The 18,582-nt window shown below is 45.0% G+C and overlaps 1 protein-coding gene across 2 annotated transcripts in view; it reads left to right on the top strand.

Moving 5' to 3' along the window:
- Positions 1–5,371: 5,371 nt before the first annotated feature.
- RBBP6 (RB binding protein 6, ubiquitin ligase) overlaps positions 5,372–18,582 on the top strand; it is a 102,873-nt gene continuing 89,662 nt past the window's right edge. For both annotated transcript variants that reach the window (XM_082261073.1, XM_082261072.1), the window contains exon 1: positions 5,372–6,187. In XM_082261073.1, coding sequence (XP_082117199.1) covers positions 6,022–6,187 — 166 coding nt within the window. In that variant the 5' untranslated portion in view covers positions 5,372–6,021. The remainder of the gene's footprint in view (positions 6,188–18,582) is intronic.

Here is an 18,582-nt window from a genome sequence, read left to right as displayed (position 1 = left end):
ACTTACATAGTGGAGAATGTGAAAAGAAAGAAAGAAAGAAAGAAAGGGGATGGAGGGAGGGATAGAGAAAGAAGGTGAGAGAGAGAAGTAAAGAAAGAGATAAGGAAAGAGGGAGAAGGGGAGAGAGAGAGAGAAAGAAAGAGAGGAGAGAAGGAAAGAAAGAGAGGAGATAAAGAAGGAAAAAGAGGGAGAGAGAGAAGAAAAAAGAGTGAAGAAATGGAGAGAGAGAGGGAGGAGAGAGAGAAGGAAAGTGAAGAGAGAGAGAGAGAAAGAGAGGAGAGAAGGAAACAGAGAGGAAGAGGATTGAGAAGGAAAGAGAGAGAGAGAAGAGAAATGGAGGAAAAAAATCAAGGACTTCCAAAACCCCCTACAGCAGTGGCTCTCAACTCCTGTCCTCAGGACCCACTAACTGGCCAGGTTTGCAAGATAACTGGAATACATCACAGGTAATCTAATTTGCTGCTCAGTGATTGCAGTATTCCAGTCTGCATTTCCCCAAGGTAATACCTAAAATCGGGCCTGTTAGTTGTTTCTGAGGACAGGAGTTGAAAACCAGTGCCCTAGATGTACCAATTACACTACAAGAAATAATGGACAAAATCCAACACCTGCAAATTAAAAAAGCCAGTGGGATGGATGGAATCCCTCCTGAAATGATTAAACACGACTCCCCAGATGTAAATGCTGCAATATGTAAAGTGTTTTCACCTGGTCCTGAGTGCTGGTCACTGCCCTAAAGTACGGAACCAAGACCTCATAACACCCATCCATTAGAGTGGAGACCAGTATGATCCAGCCAACTACAGAGGGATATGTGTCAGCAGCGCATTAGGGAAACTATTCAACAAACAGATCCTCAACTTCCTAACACAGCACAACGTCCTCAGCAAAAGTCAGGTAGGGTTCATGCCAAATCATCGCACCACAGGCCACATCTACACCCTGCACAGTCTCATCAAGAACCATGTCCACAATACAAGACATGGGAAGATATTTGCCTGTTTTGTGGACTTTAAGAAGGTCTTTGACTCAGTCTGGCACCCAGGCTTGTTCTTCAAACTATTGGGGTGTGGAATAGGAGAGAAAACATATGATGCCATCCAGTGGCGTAGCGTAGGTTGTCAGCACCCGGGGCAAGGCAAGTAATTTGCACCCCCTAACCCGCGGGATTTTGGCACTCGTGTCTCTTCCACTTGATTAGTTAAAGAAACCCTTACCCCCTAAGCACATGTATTGTTTGTTATGAAAATACTGATGTAATTACTAATTAAAGTAAAATGCATCTAAATACAAGTTTGAATGACCAGCGTGCCCCTTTTCAATGCAGAATGACCAGCGTGCCCCCTTTCAATGCAGAACGACCACAGCGTGCCCCCTTTCAATGCAGACAGACCAGCGTGCCCCCTTCAATGCAGAGAGACTTTCCTGCAGCGGCGGCTTCTCCTCAGTTCCATGCATCTCCTCAAGTCCTATCGCTTCCTCCTCGGCCAATGACATGCGTTCGCCTTTAGGCCAATCAGGAAGCGGGTCTGGGACCCGCTTCCTGATTGGCCAGGAGGATCCGTGTGACAATAGCAAATTTTAATTCGCTATTGTCACACAATGGGTGGGCTCGGGGCGCACTGCTCTGCGCCCCGGTTCCACCTTGTTTGAAGCCTATTAGAGCCTCTGGCTCTAATCAGGTGATTAAAAAAAAAAAAAACCCACTCTGTGACAGCGCCAGGCTGCTGACTTACTCGCTGCGAAATTTAACGAGCATTGAGGAGAGGCAGCATAGGCGGGGCTTGGCTTGCAACGCCACCCCACCCTACACCAATGGACATGTGAGGCACAGTCCAGCCCCGCTCCGACCCGCCATTTTCAGCCATAGGGTGGCCATGCTGGACATCTCCCAGCCTAAAGATGGAGGCAGCTGCAGACAGTGTGTGAACTGTATATGTCAGAGTCAGACAGACAGAGTGACACTGCAGATGCGCCCCCCCCAGATGTTGCGCCCGGTGCGGCCGCCCCCCCCCCTGCACCCCCCACGCTACGCCACTGATGACATCAAGAGTTCATATACCAACAACAGCTGCATCGTAAAGGTGAATGGGAAAAGAACAGAACACTTCTGGCAGGCCCTGCAGTCGAAGTCCAACCCTCTTCAACATCTACATCAATGAACTGGCTGCAGCTCTAGAATCCTCTCCAGCACCTGGACTGACTCTGCATGACACCGAGATGAAGTTCCTGCTGCATGCAGATGACCTCCTACTTCTGTCACCAACAGAGAAAGGTCTACAAGACAGCCTGGAAGTGCTGGAGAGATACAATGCTACATAGGCACTACCCATCAACTGAAAACAAAAATCATGGTCTTCCAAAGAAAGAACACAAAATGAACAAAGAGTCCTTCATGTACATTAAAAAACTGCACTCTTGAATGCTGGCCATTCTTGATGCTCTGCTGACCTAATGTTTTCATTCAGTTCGTTATTGTTCATATGTCACTTGCACATATAATTTAATGGAAGTGGCGCCTTGAGGAAGTTATACCTTGTTAATATCTTATATTGAGTACCTACACTGTATTAATCCAAGAATCTGCAGCATCTCCCTCCCTTCTTCCCACTCTCTCTCTCCCACTCCCCTTACCCCCTCCACATATTTCTTCTTCCTCTTCTCTACTTCTTCTTCTTTCTCCACCTATTCCTTTGGTTCCACTCTTCCTTCCTTCTCTACTTCCCTTCTCCTCCTTCACCCTCCCTATCTCCTCCCCCCTTCTTCCCTCCCTCTTCCCCCCTCCTCCTCCTTCCCCAGGTCTTCTTCCCCCTCCCCCTCTATCCTCCTCCTCCTTCCCTTCCTCTCCCCTCCCCCCTTCTTACCTCTCTCTAGCTTCTCCGCTCTCCTCCTCTCTATTCCCTTCCTCCTTCTCCTATGTTCTTCCCCCCTCTTCTCCTTCCCCTTTCCTTCTCCTCCTTCTTCTTCCCCTCCCCCTCCCCCATCCACCCTCTCTTCCCTCTTCCTCCCCCCCCTCCCTCTAGTCTCCCACTACCCTCCCTCCTCTCCTCTTCTCCTCCTCTATCTCTTCCCCTATCCTTTCCATCATGATCCCTCTTCTTCATCTCCGGAGAACTGCACATACATCTCAATTTCTCCATATCCTGGACTAGTGATACAGGACCTGCCTGTTTTATTGTTGTTGTTTTACTGTGGTGGTAATGAAGAGATGTGTAAGGCTAATTGTTCACTATGTATCATACTTGTAATCCTAAACGTTGCCACTGTCCACGCTGCAAATTGACATTTTGGTATATTTGCTACATTTACCTTGGCCTAGAAATTAACCAATCAGGAAGTTTCAAGCCAGCCACAGAGGCACTAAAAGAAAAGGCATGCAGAGCCTTCTATGCCACCAGAAGAAAAATGTACCACCTAAAACCACCAGTGAGAGTCTGGCTTAGAATTTTTGATAGCATCATCACCCCAATCCTTCTTTATGGTGTGAGGTATGGGGTCCTGTCACCTACCCAGACCAATCCAAATGGGACTCTAGTCCAACAGAAATATTTCATCTGGAATTCTGCAATCACCTCCTCCAAGTCCACCAGAGCACCTCCAGCAGTGCTTGCCGGTCTTAGCTGGGCATATTTCCCTTACTTCTTGCAATACAGAAGAGGGCGCTATTATTCCAGGATCATCTACAAAACAGCAGTCCTAACTCGTACCACCATTGGGCCCTACTGACCAATGAGAACCAGCCAAAGCCTGTTGGCCTGAAACAACTAATCAATGCCTTATCTATCCCAAACTCCCAACAATTTGGCCTAACAAAATCACAAAAAAAAAAAAAAAACATAATGAATTATTCCGAAGAAAAATATGTTGGGGAATGGAAAAATGAAATAAACTCCAAAAAACTAACTATTTACTAGTCATTGCAGAGAGACTACAAACTGGCCCCATACCTGGAGGTGCTACAAGACCCCAAAGACCGACAGACCCTGAGCCTGTACAGACTGAGCGCCCACAGCCTGGGAATTGAATTAGGACGGCACAGACAGACCTACAAGCCCAGGGAATGAAGACTGTGCCAGCAATGTGACCTGGAGGATGAGGACTACTTCCTTCTACAGTGCCCTAAGTACTCATCAGTGAGGGACACTCACTTCCAGAGACTCTCCACTTCCATCCTGGACTTCAATTCCATAGAAGAGAAGAGGAAACTTCAAATTCTACTGGGAGAAAAGTAGCGAATGGTCAACAAAGCTACACAATATGTGACAGCGTGTCACAGACTGAGAGAGGTACATGAAAAACTGTGGATTTAAGAATCCTTTACATGGACTCACCCCATTCCTCTTTATAATACCCATTACCCCTCCCCCCTCCTACAACATAACTGCTGTGGCAATGCTAAAATGTATTTGGTCTGGCCAATAAAGCTTATAGATATGAATTGAATTGAGATGAGAGAAGGAAAGAGAGAAGGAGAAAGAATGAGAGAGGGGAGAGAGAGAGGAGGGGGGAGAGAGAGAGAAAGAGAGGGGGGAGAGAGAGAAAGAAGGAGAGAGAGAGGGGGGAAAGAGAAAGACAGAGAGAGAAGGAGGGAGAGAGAGGGGAGGGAGAGAGAGAAGGGGTGGGAGAGAGGAGAGGAGGGGGGAGAGAGGAGGGGGGGAGAGAGGAGGGGAGGAGAGAGGGGGGAGAGAGGAGAGGGGGAGAGAGGAGGAGAGGGGGGAAAGAGAGGAGGGGGGAGAGCGGAGGGGAGGAGAAAGGAGAGAGGAGAGGGGGGAGAGGAGAGGGGGGGGGGAGGGGGAGAGGGAGAGAAAGAGAAGGTGCAGCCCGCCTCCCACTACCTCCTCAGCCAGTAACTGACTGGAGTTGTCTGCTACATCCCTCCCTCTCCCTCCATCACCCAGTCCTGACTACCAACCCACCCAATTTATGTGGGCAGCCCAGGATGGCACCGGTTGACGGCGGAGTGGTGCATATTTTGTTATTGGGGATCAGACACTCGGGCCCAGTCCGCCCCTGCCCAGGACAAAACATATTTTCCGGGATTCTGGCCAAATTGGGACTGTTGGCAACTATGCAAGGGCCTGCCTGATTGCATACAAATTGAAAGTGTTTAGGTTTGATGGCATATTATATGGTTTTGGTAAATCGAATGCAAATTTGACAAGAAAAGTGTATAATATATGGCTTAAGTCCGTTTAGAAGTCTAATATACCTCTAACTAGGCAAACTGGCAAACATCTACATTGCCCGCTACCAACATGGCCGCCGCTGGCTGCATCCTCTTTACGTGGGCACGCCGAACCACCTCCCCCTCGTCACGGGTTCATGTCGCACCGCCTGCTACAATGAGCTCCTCGCTTGCGTGTGCCTCGTGAGTGCGTGCTGACGCAAGTACGTCGCCCTCGCAGCTCTGACTGGAAGCCCCGTGAAGAGGAGAAGAGATCGCTTGTCGGCCGTGTCGCGGCTGTCCGGTTTGTCGAGGAAGAAAGGCGGCGGGGAGCGGCCGCGGACCCGGAGTGAATATTCTTCTCGTTGGCTGTGGCATCGGTGGAAGGACGGTGGGGACTGGTTTACCTTCAAGCGCTGAGGGGGCGGGAGCCTCCAGGCCTGGGAGACTAGGCCGCAGCCCGCCATTGTCTTGCTTGTGGTTGGTGAGAAGCGAGGACGCCGGCGCCTGGAGGACATTATGGACTGAGCGGGGACCCGTGAGGACTGCTTTGGGGTGTTATTGACTTCCGGACTGTGGCGGAGGGACTGGCCTCAGCGGAGCTCTGTGTGTGGGACTGCACTAGGACTGGACGGACTGTGTGGGGGAGGGAGGACGCTGCCCCATGGCTCCTGGTGTTGTGTCCTCAGCATTTCCCACCACCTTCGCCGCCATCCTCCTCCTCCTGGGACTGTGTGCTGCCTGAGCGCCCATTGTCTGTGTGTCTGAGTGTGTGTGTGTGTGTGCGTGCTCGAGGCGTGCTGTGCGTGTGTGTGATCTTCTCTCCCTAGCTCTGCCAATACCTGAAAATTGTTAACATGTCCTGCGTGCATTATAAGTTTTCCTCCAAGCTCAACTATGACACGGTGACCTTCGATGGGATGCACATTTCCCTGGCCGACCTCAAGAAGCAGATCATGGGTCGGGAGAGGCTGAAGGCGGCCGACTGCGACCTGCAGATCACCAACGCGCAGACGCAAGAAGGTAAATCGTTCAGCGCTGCTTTTTGTGGGCTTTTCTTTTTACGCTTGTGGTAACGATAAGTGCCGGTTCACATTTCTACGATCACAGAGATCGCATGTAATTTGGAGCGCACTGCTCCTAAAATCACATGCGATCTCTGTGCGGTGCAAATTCAGCCATACAGTTTGTATGGCTGAATTCGGACCACAATCACACCTAACACGCACAGGGCCCTTTTTTTGGTCCGCAGTAGAATCGGATTGCATGGTGGTTCACACTAGTGCGATCCGATTCTGTGCGAACTTTCAGATCGCACTGCAATATGCGATCTGATCTGGGGGTGTCGTTAACTTTTAATTGACACCCCCAACGTATCGCATATGGTAGGGTGAACTGCCAGGGGTGCGGATTCGATGCGGGAACGCGATGTGGGAACGCTATGAATATACATCGCAGAAATGTGAACCGGCACTAAGGCACCCAACAGCTGGTGAAAAATGTCATGAAAAGCTTGGCCATACATGTGATTGGATTAGGTACCAAGTGTGATTGGTTGTTGATGTGGTGCAACGCAGTTTTGTTTTATTTGTAATGAGTCTTATTGGTGTGGCCTGGAATCATACAAGTATCCATATCTCATGTCATGTGGAAGCTGACATTTTACAGGAGGGGCTTAGTTGCCTGACTCCATTCACAGAAGACCTTGCATGTTTCTCTGTGAATGCAAGGTATCTTCTAAATGGAGGCAAGATGGTGAAGTCCATGATTTTCACATCGTTCAATCAGAACACTTTTCATTAGTTGACAAAAAGGTAATGCTTGTGCACCCGCTGCATAGAAGAGGTTGTAAACCCACAGAGCAAAGAAAAAAAAAAACCTGTAATTCAAAGGCAGAATGAGCTAGTATGCTTCACATACTAGCTCATTATAAAATATACCCTAGGAAGTCCGGCCAGTGACGTCTTCTCTCTGCGGAGACGGCTGACATCTTCCCCGGTGTTTCTTCCGGGTTTGCGGGCTCCAGTGATGTTACTGGCTGGAGCCCCAATGACATCACTCTTGTGCGGGAGCCGCCTCGGCTTCGAAGGTTCCGACACGGTAAGCTGGAGCTTCCGTGCGCATGTGACAATGACTTCATTGGCTGTATGCAATTTTAGGAGATATTCATAGTATCTACAGGTAAGGCTTGTTATAGGCCACAGGAATGGTCTTTAAAAAGGCCAAAATACAGCACTTGCTATTTGGATGAACATTTGTTCATCCAAATAGCAAGCGCTGTATTTTGGCCTTTTTTAAAGACCATTCCTGTGGCATATTCTCATTTTTTACAGCAGCTGCTTATTTAGTCATTTTAATAGTTTTAAAATATATTGATAGTGCTTTTATCAATTCTTACACCCACCTTGTCACCCTAAAACTTGGCGCAGGGAATATACTTTGGTATATATCCTTCTACAAAGACTTTTTATAGGTTTACCTGTAGGTACAAGTGGTTTAATCTCCCTGGCGGTATGATTATTTCAGATTTTAGGTGCTGAAAGCTGTACATTGTTTTGCATAGAAATCTGTTTTACGTTTTAAAACTCACCTTCCTCTGCGATCCACCGCTGTCCTCCCACTCTGTGCTTGCCCGATGCCCGCACCTGTCTTCCGGTTCCCTTCCCTGCGAGCATTGCGACTCAGTGGGTGGAAGCGGCGGCAAATTCAAAAGCGTAAATACATTAAAATGACATGATACAAAGCTGTGATCCTAACGGATTACACTGTCTCATGCCATTTCACCACAGGATTGCACCTGGTGACTTTTCCAGTGCCCTGCCTGTGCTTTTCCAGTTCTTTGTGCCTGCAGAACGACCATGGCGTCCAAAAAGCATTATTTTTGTGCAAAGGTGCTTTTAGACGAAGTGGAAAACAGCAACAGCGCAAACCGAGTTACTTGAAGAACTGAGCGATAGCGATTCGTGGGAAAATTCGTCACCAGGTACGGAAAGTGACGACAGCGACGGTTCTGATGTCTTTCTGGCACATCGCTCCGTTTGAAATTTTGAAGAATCATTTGATATACTTCCCAAATTCCTCAAGCTATCAAATGATTCTTCACAATTTCAAATGGAACTATGTGCCAAAAAGACATCAGAATCGTCGCTGTCGCCACTTTCCGTACCTGAGGACAAATTTTCCCACAAATCCCCATTATTACTCAGTTCTTCAAGTAACTAAGTTTCGCTGTCACTGTTTTCCGGTTTGCCTGAAAACGCGTTTGCGCAAAAAAAAAACTCTTTTTGGATGCCATGATCGTTCAAAATTTTCCAGGCACAAAGCACTGGAAAAGTCACCAGGTTCAATCCTGTGGTGAAATGGCATGATACAGTGTAATCCGTTAGGATCACAGATTTGTATCATGTCATTTTAATGTATTTTACATTTTTTAATTTGCCGCCGCTTCCACCCCCCTGCGTTGCAACACTCGCAGAGAAGGGAACTGGAAGGCAAGTGCCGGTAATCAACCGCGCACAGAGCGTGGAGAGACTGTGGGGAGGACAGCAGGGGAGCGCAGGAAAGGTGAGTAACGTTCTGGGGTAATCCCGAGTGTGGCTCGGAGTTACCACTTTTGGTACTGAAAATTGGCCCAGAGCCACACTCGGGAATACCGCCAGGGAGGTTAACAAAGTTTACAACCACTCTATCCAAAACAAAAAAATAATATACTGTAGAGTGCAGAGGGATTAGATCACTTATTAGGTTTTTATTGTCTGTACCCCCATTAGGGAGATTTATCCTCTCTAATTCTCCTGTTTAACATTATCATTGAAAGTTTTTTAAAGTAAAAGAAAATCCCACATTATTGGGTTGTCCCCAGAAAAGTACCAAAGGGTAAATTTTACAATTGAGACACTAGTTCTGGTGATTGGGGGGGTGATTCCATTAGTTTGCATGGATTTCCCCTCACTTCCTGTTTGGCCATGGGGCAGGAAATGAAGGTAAATCCCCCCCGCCCCAATCCGACACAGTAAAGAGAAAAATCGGACTGGTAGGGTTGCACCGATACTAGTTATGGTTCCAGTACTACTCGTATAAATGCTCCAATAACCAAAACCGATACATTTGCAGTGTGATTTGAGCCTATACAAAATGTCTGAATCGTTTACGGTTTCCCCCACCACTTTTGTGTGAACCTAGGCTTATCATAGTGACTTCAGTCTGGGCTCACAGGAGCGGTGTGGGAAACCGCATGCATTTTGGACAGGAATTGTATCGTATTTGGTTCTTTGCTGTGCGATTTGAGCCCAGTCATTTTGTTTGGGCTCAAATCACACCGCAAAGGTATCAGTGCTTGGCATCAGTGAGTACTTGACCAAAAATATCTACTTGTATGGTTAGGTTATAACCCTCCTTTTACTCAAAAAAAAAAAAATTGGGTAAAAGTTTTGGCTATAGTTATACTTTAACCACAGGGGGTCACTTGCTTGACAACACTGCCATTCGAAGAATGTTTTTTTTTTTTTTTTTTTTTTTAACTTAAATGAATATAAGGAACTCACTGAATTGGACTTTCTTTCCACTTTGTCCAATTAGAGAGCTTGTACTCATTGAAAATATACAATATGTTTTGTGACTGGTGGCAGTGCGGACTAGTACAGTGATGGTATAGAGAGCGGACCTAGTGTTAAAAGTGCTGTAATCCCTTAGCTATAGTGATACGAAGACAGACACCCCTCTTTTGGTTGGGACTATATGGGCACAGACATAGGAAATTACATCTTATTTTAAAATATACCATTTTATAAAGTTTAAAAGACACCAATGGTACAGACAATCGTTCAGAAAAAAAGTTAATATGCAAATGCCATATCTGAAATATGAATGACCGATAAAGGATTTATCCAAATATGGTAAAGATCGAGGCAACTGACGCGTTTTGATGATTCTTCTTGAGATGTCTCTGGATATAGCAGAAGAACTGTCTGGAGTGTGAATATAATATGGATATATAATCAAGATACTGTACATGTATCCATAACAATCAACAATAGTTGCCTCAGTCGGTTCACGCTAATCCGACTCGAACTACTGCAAAATTAAAAAAATAAAAGACAGCATTCAAAACAGCCAAATTTGACATTATGATGAAGGCTTTTAAGGGGAGAGGGAGGGATTTGGGTTTTTTAGACTCCAGATCCCTCTATAAAGACTACCTTTCACTGTCTATTACTGTCACAAGGGATATTCACATTCCTTGTGATGGCAATAAAAAGTGATTAAAAAAAAAAAATAAATTTTGAAGGACAGTGTAAAAATAAAAACTTTAAATGTGCAGAATATCGGCTATCATGGTGGCCAGAAAATTGGTATCGACCCCGGAAAAAATATCAGTCAATCCCTAGTTAATATTATACCTAAAGTTCAGCTTTTAAAACCCAACTCTTGGTAAAATTGGTTTTATGTAGTTATAGGTGAGAGAGAGCTGACAGCTCAATCTTCCGAAATTAATGAGTTTATTAATCCAGGTGTAGTACAAAATAATACAGGGCTTGCGTTTTTCAGCTTGTAGTCTTAATCATAACTATAAAATTGAGCTGCCGGTTTTCTTTCACTTATGTTTTCTGGGGTGCAAGGAGGACACAAGCCAGTGCACTGACAAGCTCACCATCTTGGAATTATAGGGAGGGGTGTTGAACTATGTTTTGATTCTTATGAAGTTAGGTTGAGTCAGATTGGTAAGGTTAGGTTGAGTCAGCTTGGTAAACGCTAATTATTGGTATCTACAGTCTGGAGGGCTGCTGGGAATACTAAAATTCACACTTGGGTTATATGCCAGTCAGATAAGTGTGAGCTTTTGATTTTTTTTTTTTTTTTTTTTTTTCTTCCTCACGTGATCCCACCACTTCCTGTTTGTGCAGTGATGTGATAGGAGGTTGCTCAATCAGCAACTTCTCCATTCAGAACATATTCTGTATTCTTCAGAATACTTTGGGGAAGAGGGGTGGAAAATGTCACAATCTACCCCTGTCCAATTAGAGAATACTATGCATTCATTGAAAAGCATTCAAGATGTTTTCGTAGTTCCACTTTTTAAAACATTAAATAGTTGTTCAACCCTGTTGAATGTGAAATGTAATATTTAACAGTGTACTGTAGGACTTTACATGTTTGATCTCTGCTTTCTGTCTGCAACCTGTCACTTGTTTGCATTCTGCCTTAGAAGTTTCTCTGTCTTTGAAGGTCGCTCTGCTGTTTTACAGGGTCCCATGCGAACCTTTGTGTTCCAATGAGCTTGTGATGGGCCTTGCATGTGCATTAGGGATAAAGGATGGTAATTGGCCCATAATGAAATGCAATAGAGATTGTGCGTTTCAACACGGGGCCGGGCAAGCATGCACTATTTTAGCAAAGGAGAAGAGGGGACTTTATGTAAACCTGACTTGAGTGAGCTTAGGACAGAGGCTCACTCATGCACGGTCAGTGGAATTGTACTGCTCATGAGAGCAGTCATGTGTTCTCCACAGTGCATGCTTCCCAACCAGATGTTTAAGCTAGTACTATAGATTTGTAATGAAGTGATAAGATTGAGGAAATATTCTGGAAAAAAAAATTTTTTTTTTTAAAGAAAATGTTTTCTGATTTTGTTTCCACTGCATATTTTCCGGTTTTAACTCTGCTTTTATTTGTTACAAAAAGTAAAAGTAGCCCTAATGGAAATGCAAACCTGACATTTTGCCAAAGGGCCACTTGAGAAACTGACACTGTCGTGGAGGTTCGAACTTAAAGTAGAACTATAGGTAAAATTTTGTATTCATTTTGGATAGAGAAAGGGAGGATTATAACCCCAGTAAGGTTTATTTTTGCCACCTTCGCCCAATTGGAGAGATTCCCCTTCACTTCCCATAGCCAAACGGGAAATGATCGGAAACAAAATAAGGGAATTTATTTGGGACTCCCACGTCACCGGAATTGGTGTCCCTACTGGAATGTTTTTCATCTTACTTTTCTGGTGACAACTCAAAATTTTGGATTTTCTTTTACGTAGTTACATAGTGAGGTTGAAAAAATACATCCGTCCATCCAGTTCAACCCATGATGTGTTTGCTGTTAACCGTACATTGTATACCCCTGCATGTTGTGGTCTCTAATGTGCCCATCTAATAGTTTTTTGAAACTATCAATGCTCCCTGCTGATACGACTGCTTGAGGAAGAGAATTCCACATCCTTAGTGCTCTTACAGTGAAGAACCCCCTAAGTATTTTAAGGTTAAACCACCTTTCCTCTAGTTTTAGCGAGTGGCCACGTGTCTTATTGTATTCCCTTTCTCTGAACAAGTTGTTCCATATGCTAGGGTTGCCAGTACAGTATTTGTACATTGATATCATATCCCCCCTCAATCGTCTCTTCTCCAGAGAGAATAAGTTCAGTGCTTGTAGGTTTTCCTCATAGCTGATGTCCTCCATTCCCCTAATTATTTTTGTTGCCTTTCTCTGGTCTCTCTCCAGTTCCAGCACATCCTTCCTGAGGACCGGTGCCCAGAACTGGACAGCATACCCCAGATGTGGCCGGACCAGAGTCTGTAGAGTGGGAGAATAATCTCTTTATTTCTGGAGTGAATCCCCTTTTTTTTATACATCCCAGTATTCTGTTGGCTTTGCTTGCGATGGCTTGGCATTGCATGCCACTGCCAAGCCTGTTGTCTACCAGTACCCCCAGGTCCTTTTCCATCCTAGACTCACCCAGAGGTCCCCCCCCCTAGTGAGTAGCTTGCTTTCTGGTTTCTGGCACCCAAGTGCATTACTTTACATTTTTCAACATTAAACCTCAACTGCCATGTAGTTGCCCACCCCATTATTTTGTTCAGGTCCGCTTGTAAGGTTTCCACATCCTGCATAGAAGATATTGGCATGCTTAGTTTAGTATCATCCGCAAATACTGAGATTGTACTAGATATCCTATCCTCTATATAATTTATGAATAAATTAAACAGGATTGGTCCCAGGACAGAACCCTGGGGGACCCCACTTTCCACACCCGCCCAATCCGAGTACTCCCCATTAATCATCACCCTCTGGACTCTCCCCTGGAGCCAGTTCTCTATCCAGGTACTCACCTTATGGTCCATACCTACCTTCCTTAGTTTGAATAGTAAGCGTTTGTGGGGAACGGTGTCAAAGGCCTTTGCAAAGTCCAGATACACCACATCCACAGGCTTTCCTTTATCTAGGTGGCAGCTCACTTCATCATAGAAGGTTAATAGGTTGGTTTGGCAAGAACGATTTTTTATGAATCCATTCTGATTACTACTAATAATATCATTTTCATTACTAAAGTCTTGTATGTGGTCCCTTAACATCCCCTCCAAAATCTTGCAGACTACTGATGTTAGGCTGACCGGCCTATAGTTACCCGGGATACATCTCGGCCCCTTTTTAAATATTGGTACCACGTTGGCTTTTTTCCAATAAGCTGGCACCATACCCGTCTGTAAACTATCCTTAAAGATCAAGAATAATGGTCTGGCAATCACCTGGCTGAGCTCTTTAAAAACCCTCGGGTGCAAGCCATCCGGGCCCGGTGATTTATTTATGTTAAGTTTCTCTAGTTTAGTTCTAAGTCTATCTTCTGTGAGCCATGGCGGTATTTCCTGAGTAGACATATGCCGGTTTTCGGTAATTCGATATATCGCGGTATTGCATAGCCACGGTATTGTTATTGTGGCATTTTTAAAATACCGAGTTTCTCTGTCAAGTCTGCCTGACTTGTGAATTGATACATTTCAGTGAGCTGGATGACTCATTCACTCACTCAGCTAACACCTTTCAGCATTAAGTCTCCTAACTATAAACAAAAATGATTACATTTGTATCTTTTCCTTCCCTCTGCCAGGGAGAAAGGAAGTTTAACCTCTTAAAGACTGGATCTTTTTCTGACACTTGCTGCTTGCAAGTTAAAATCAGTTTTTTTTTGCTAGAAAAGTACTTAGAACCCCCAAACATTTTATATATTTTTTTAGCAGAGACCCTACAGAATAAAATGGCGATTGTTGTAATATTTTATGTCACACTGTATTTGCGCAGCAGTCTTTCAAACGCAATGATTAGACTTTAATGAATAAAAAAAAAAAAAAAAAAAAAAAAACGTAACAGTAAAGTTATCCCAATTTTTTTTTTTTTGTTAAACAGAGAATCGTGATCTTTATTCCAAGCTAAAAAATCGTGATTCTCATTTTGGCCAGAATCGTGCAGCTCTAATAAATATATATATACACACACACACACACGCATAGCAGCCCACATTACATTATTATATAGCCATCAAGCAGTGTCTGGCCTACCTGGTGATGACTGGTCCTGGCGCTCTGATCCGATGGCCTGGTCTTTAAAGGGGCAAATCCTTGCGATCCAGAAGTGGTTAAACCTGCAGGAGGACCGGTGTTTTTATCTATTAATGACTTTACTATTGCTTTAGGCCTGGTTCACATGTATGCGGGTTGGCGGTTCACATGTATGCGGGTTGGCGGCCCACATTTGCACAGGCATAGCAGCCCATTGATTTGAACGGGCTGCTATGCCCTCATTTTCCGCAGAAAAAAGGTGCATGCAGCATTTTTTTTAAATTCAGTGGCCTTGAAATCCATCCTGCTTTTGCACCATGCGACTAACCTGCAGTTCCTGCTCTGGCAAGCTTTCTGCATTTTTTGTATACGTGGGCACGGCATTTAAAAATAAACAGTTTGCGTGTGCAGCAACGGCAGGTAAGTCGCATGGTGCAAAAGAAGGATGGATTTCATGGCCACTGCATTTTTTTAAATTCTGCATGCACCTTTTTTCAGCTGAAAACGCAGGCATAGCAGCTCAAGCCCATTCACATCAATGGGCTGCTATGCCTGTGCAAATGTGGGCCCCCAACCCGCATACATGTGAACCACCAACCCGCATACATGTGAACCAGGCCTAAAGCAATAGTAAAGTCATTAATAGATAAAAACACCGGTCCTCCTGCAGGTTTAACCAATTAATGACTTTACTATTGCTTTAGGCCTGGTTCACATGTATGCGGGTTGGGGGCCCACATTTGCACAGGCATAGCAGCCCATTGATGTGAATGGGCTTGAGCTGTTATGCCTGCGTTTTCAGCTGAAAAAAGGTGCATGCAGAATTTAAAAAAATGCAGTGGCCATGAAATCCATCCTTCTTTTGCACCATGCGACTTACCTGCCGTTGCTGCACACGCAAACTGTTTTTAAATGCCGTGCCCATGTATACAAAAAATGCAGAAAGCTTGCCAGAGCAGGAACTGCAGGTTAGTCGCATGGTGCAAAAGCAGGATGGATTTCAAGGCCACTGAATTTTAAAAAAATGCTGCATGCACCTTTTTTCTGCGGAAAATGAGGGCATAGCAGCCCATTCAAATCAATGGGCTGCTATGCCTGTGCAAATGTGGGCCGCCAACCCGCATACATGTGAACCGCCAACCCGCATACATGTGAACCGCCAACCCGCATACATGTGAACCGCCAACCCGCATACATGTGAACCACCAACCCGCATACATGTGAACCACCAACCCGCATACATGTGAACCAGGCCTAAAGCAATAGTAAAGTAATTTATAAACAACACCTCCTTCAGGTTTAACCACTTCTTGACCACAAGGATTTGCCCTCTTAATGACCAGGCCATCGGATCGGAGCCGAGCGCCAGGACCAGTTATCACCAGTTAGGCCAGACACTGCTTGATGACCTATTTTAGGCCTGGTTCACAGAGTCTGTACTGACTGACTATATAATAATGTGCATAAGTGAACCAAAGCCCCTAAATTCAGCAATGAAATTGAAGTGAGGTGGAAATTTAATAATTTAAATTTAATAATAGAATACCGTGATAATACCGTATACCGTGGCAAAACCTTAATCAATTAATCGCAGCATGAAAATCTGATACCGTCACAAGCCTATTCCTGAGGTGTGTTTTAGTTTGACCTTACAAGCTGGGTTAGTGTAGCCCCCCAATTCTTTTGTGAAGACTGAAGAGAAGAAATTATTTAACACTTCCGCCTTTTCCCTGTCCTCTGTGGCCATATTTCCTTTGTCATCTTTTATAGGGCCAATGTGTTCTGGCCTCGCTTTCTTACTGTTTATACTTAAATAATTTCTTGGGGTTCTTTTTACTCTCTTCTGCTATGTCTCTCCGTGTTCTATTTTAGCCTCCCTGATTTCATCTTTACATTTTCTTATTACATGCTTTGTAATGGTTGAATGCTGCCAATGACCCCTCAGTCTTGTATTTTTGAAAGCCTTTTCTTTAGCACTAATATGCATTTTTATGTTGGAGTTTAGCCACCCAGGGTTTAGTTTTGCTCTTTAAAATTTATTTTCCTTTGGAATGCATTGGGCAATCCCTTTGTTTAGTATGCTCCTTGAAGCACTCCCATTTCTCCTCCGTGTTCTTTGTTCCCAGGGTTCTATCCCATTCAATATTTTCTTGCAAAGAGCGCAGTTTTGGGAAATTGGCTCTTTTGAAATTCAGTGTCCTTTATATTACCCTTGTGTTTCCTATTACTGTAATTAATACTGAAACTTATTGACCTATGGTCACTGTTTCCTAAGTTGCCCCGTATTTCTATATCCTTAAGCAGGTCTGTATTGTTGGTCAGTAGGTCAAGTACCGCATTGTTTCTTGTCGGTGCATTCACCATCTGACCCATGAAATTGTCCTGCAAAACATTTAGGAAGTGACGAGCCTTGGCTGAATGCCCGGTTCCTTCTGCCCAGTCTATATCTGGATATTTAAAGTCCCCCCCCATTATAATGACATTTCCCATCCTTGCTGCCAATCCTATCTGTAAAAGGAGGTCCGCCTCACCCTCCTCCCTCTGGTTGGGGGGCCTATAGCATACACCCAATATTACCTTCCCCCACAGTGCCTTCCCTTTGAAGTTCTACCTCGTCCATAGCTCCATCATTAATATCCCTCATATTTGCCTGTACACTGTTCTTAATATACAGACATACCCCTCCCCTTTTTTACCTTCTGTATCTCTGCGATAAAGGGAGTACCCCTGAATGGTCGCCATCCAGTCATGAGAGCTGTCAAACCAAGTCTCAGCTATTCCCACAAAATCTAAGTCCTTCTCAAACATCAGCAGCTCCAGCCCTCCCATCTTGTTGGCCAGGCTTCTGGCATTGGTATATAAACCTCCTTAATTTTGATCGGTTGCATATATCCTCATTTGATGTTTTTAGGCTGCTCTTGAGATTTTTCCTCATAGCCGCCCTGGGTTTAGGAGCTCCGAACACCCTACCGCTAATGCCCCCATTTCTGCCCTCTGAAACTTGCTTTCCACTGGCTAATACTACATCTGTACCCCCCCCCCCCTCCATCACCAAGTTTAAAAGCCCTTCTAACTTTACGGCCATCTTCTCACCCAGTACGGCTGCACCCTCCCCATTTAGGTGCAATCCGTCCCTACCATAGAGCTGGTGCCGACTGATAAGTCGGCCCAGTTCTCCAGGAACCCGAAACCCTCCTTACTACACCAGCTCCTCAGCCACTTGTTAACTTCCCTAATCTCACGCTGCCTCTCTGGTGTGGCTCGAGGTACAGGTAGTATTTCTGAAAAGTTTTTTACTTTCATTGATAATGGTAAACAGGACAAATAGAGGGTGAATCTCCTTAATGGTGGCACAGACTGCAGTAAAAATCGAATAGGTGCTCTAATCCCTCTCCATTCCATCCAAAACGAAAGTTTTGCCTTTAGTTGTACTCAATTCTTCTCCGTATTTAATTTGGACTTAGGGCGGTCTGTAAGTATGTAAGGATATGGGTATGCCATTAGATCGGTACAGCAGGAATTCTGCAGATCTTGACCTGGAGCGAAGAACTGGGTGCACAGCTCCTGGGGTTTGCAGCGCGCAGGCGGTAACACAGGAAGAATTTATCTGGGTAGCAGAGTGCCAGGAAAGCATCAGGACATCTCCTAGGCTACGCTCTTCTGCTAGAGCCGAGCCTCTTCGCTCTTTTAGGCGCTCTCCTTTTAGTTCTTGCAGCTCTCCACCTCTCCACATGGACATCTGCCCAACCTACCTTTCTGATCTTGTGTGCTTGGTGAAGAAGTTGACCAGCTCAGAGAGACATGCTGACAGTGGAGGCGTTGAGAGCTGGATAGGGATAGCCATGGGGTCAAATGTGGTTCCCGTACTGCAGTCTGGTTTATATTTACAACCTTACCACGTTCTATCAAATGATAATATTAACATGGCTGATTTTTAAAAGTAAACCTGGACTTACCTAACAAATATAACCATTACTTTTTTCGATTTGATCACTGTGGCACCACTTGCATTCTAAGCACAGGCTATGCCCAGGGCCTCGACTTCTCTTGGAGTCAAGATGAAGCCACACCCCTAATGGTAAGCTCCTCCTTCTG

This window comes from Pelophylax lessonae (assembly GCF_965119305.1).
Source record: "Pelophylax lessonae genome assembly, chromosome: 6".
NCBI lineage: Eukaryota > Metazoa > Chordata > Amphibia > Anura > Ranidae > Pelophylax > Pelophylax lessonae.
Note: the sequence above shows the minus strand (reverse complement) of the source record. Positions and strands in the feature narration are given on the sequence as shown.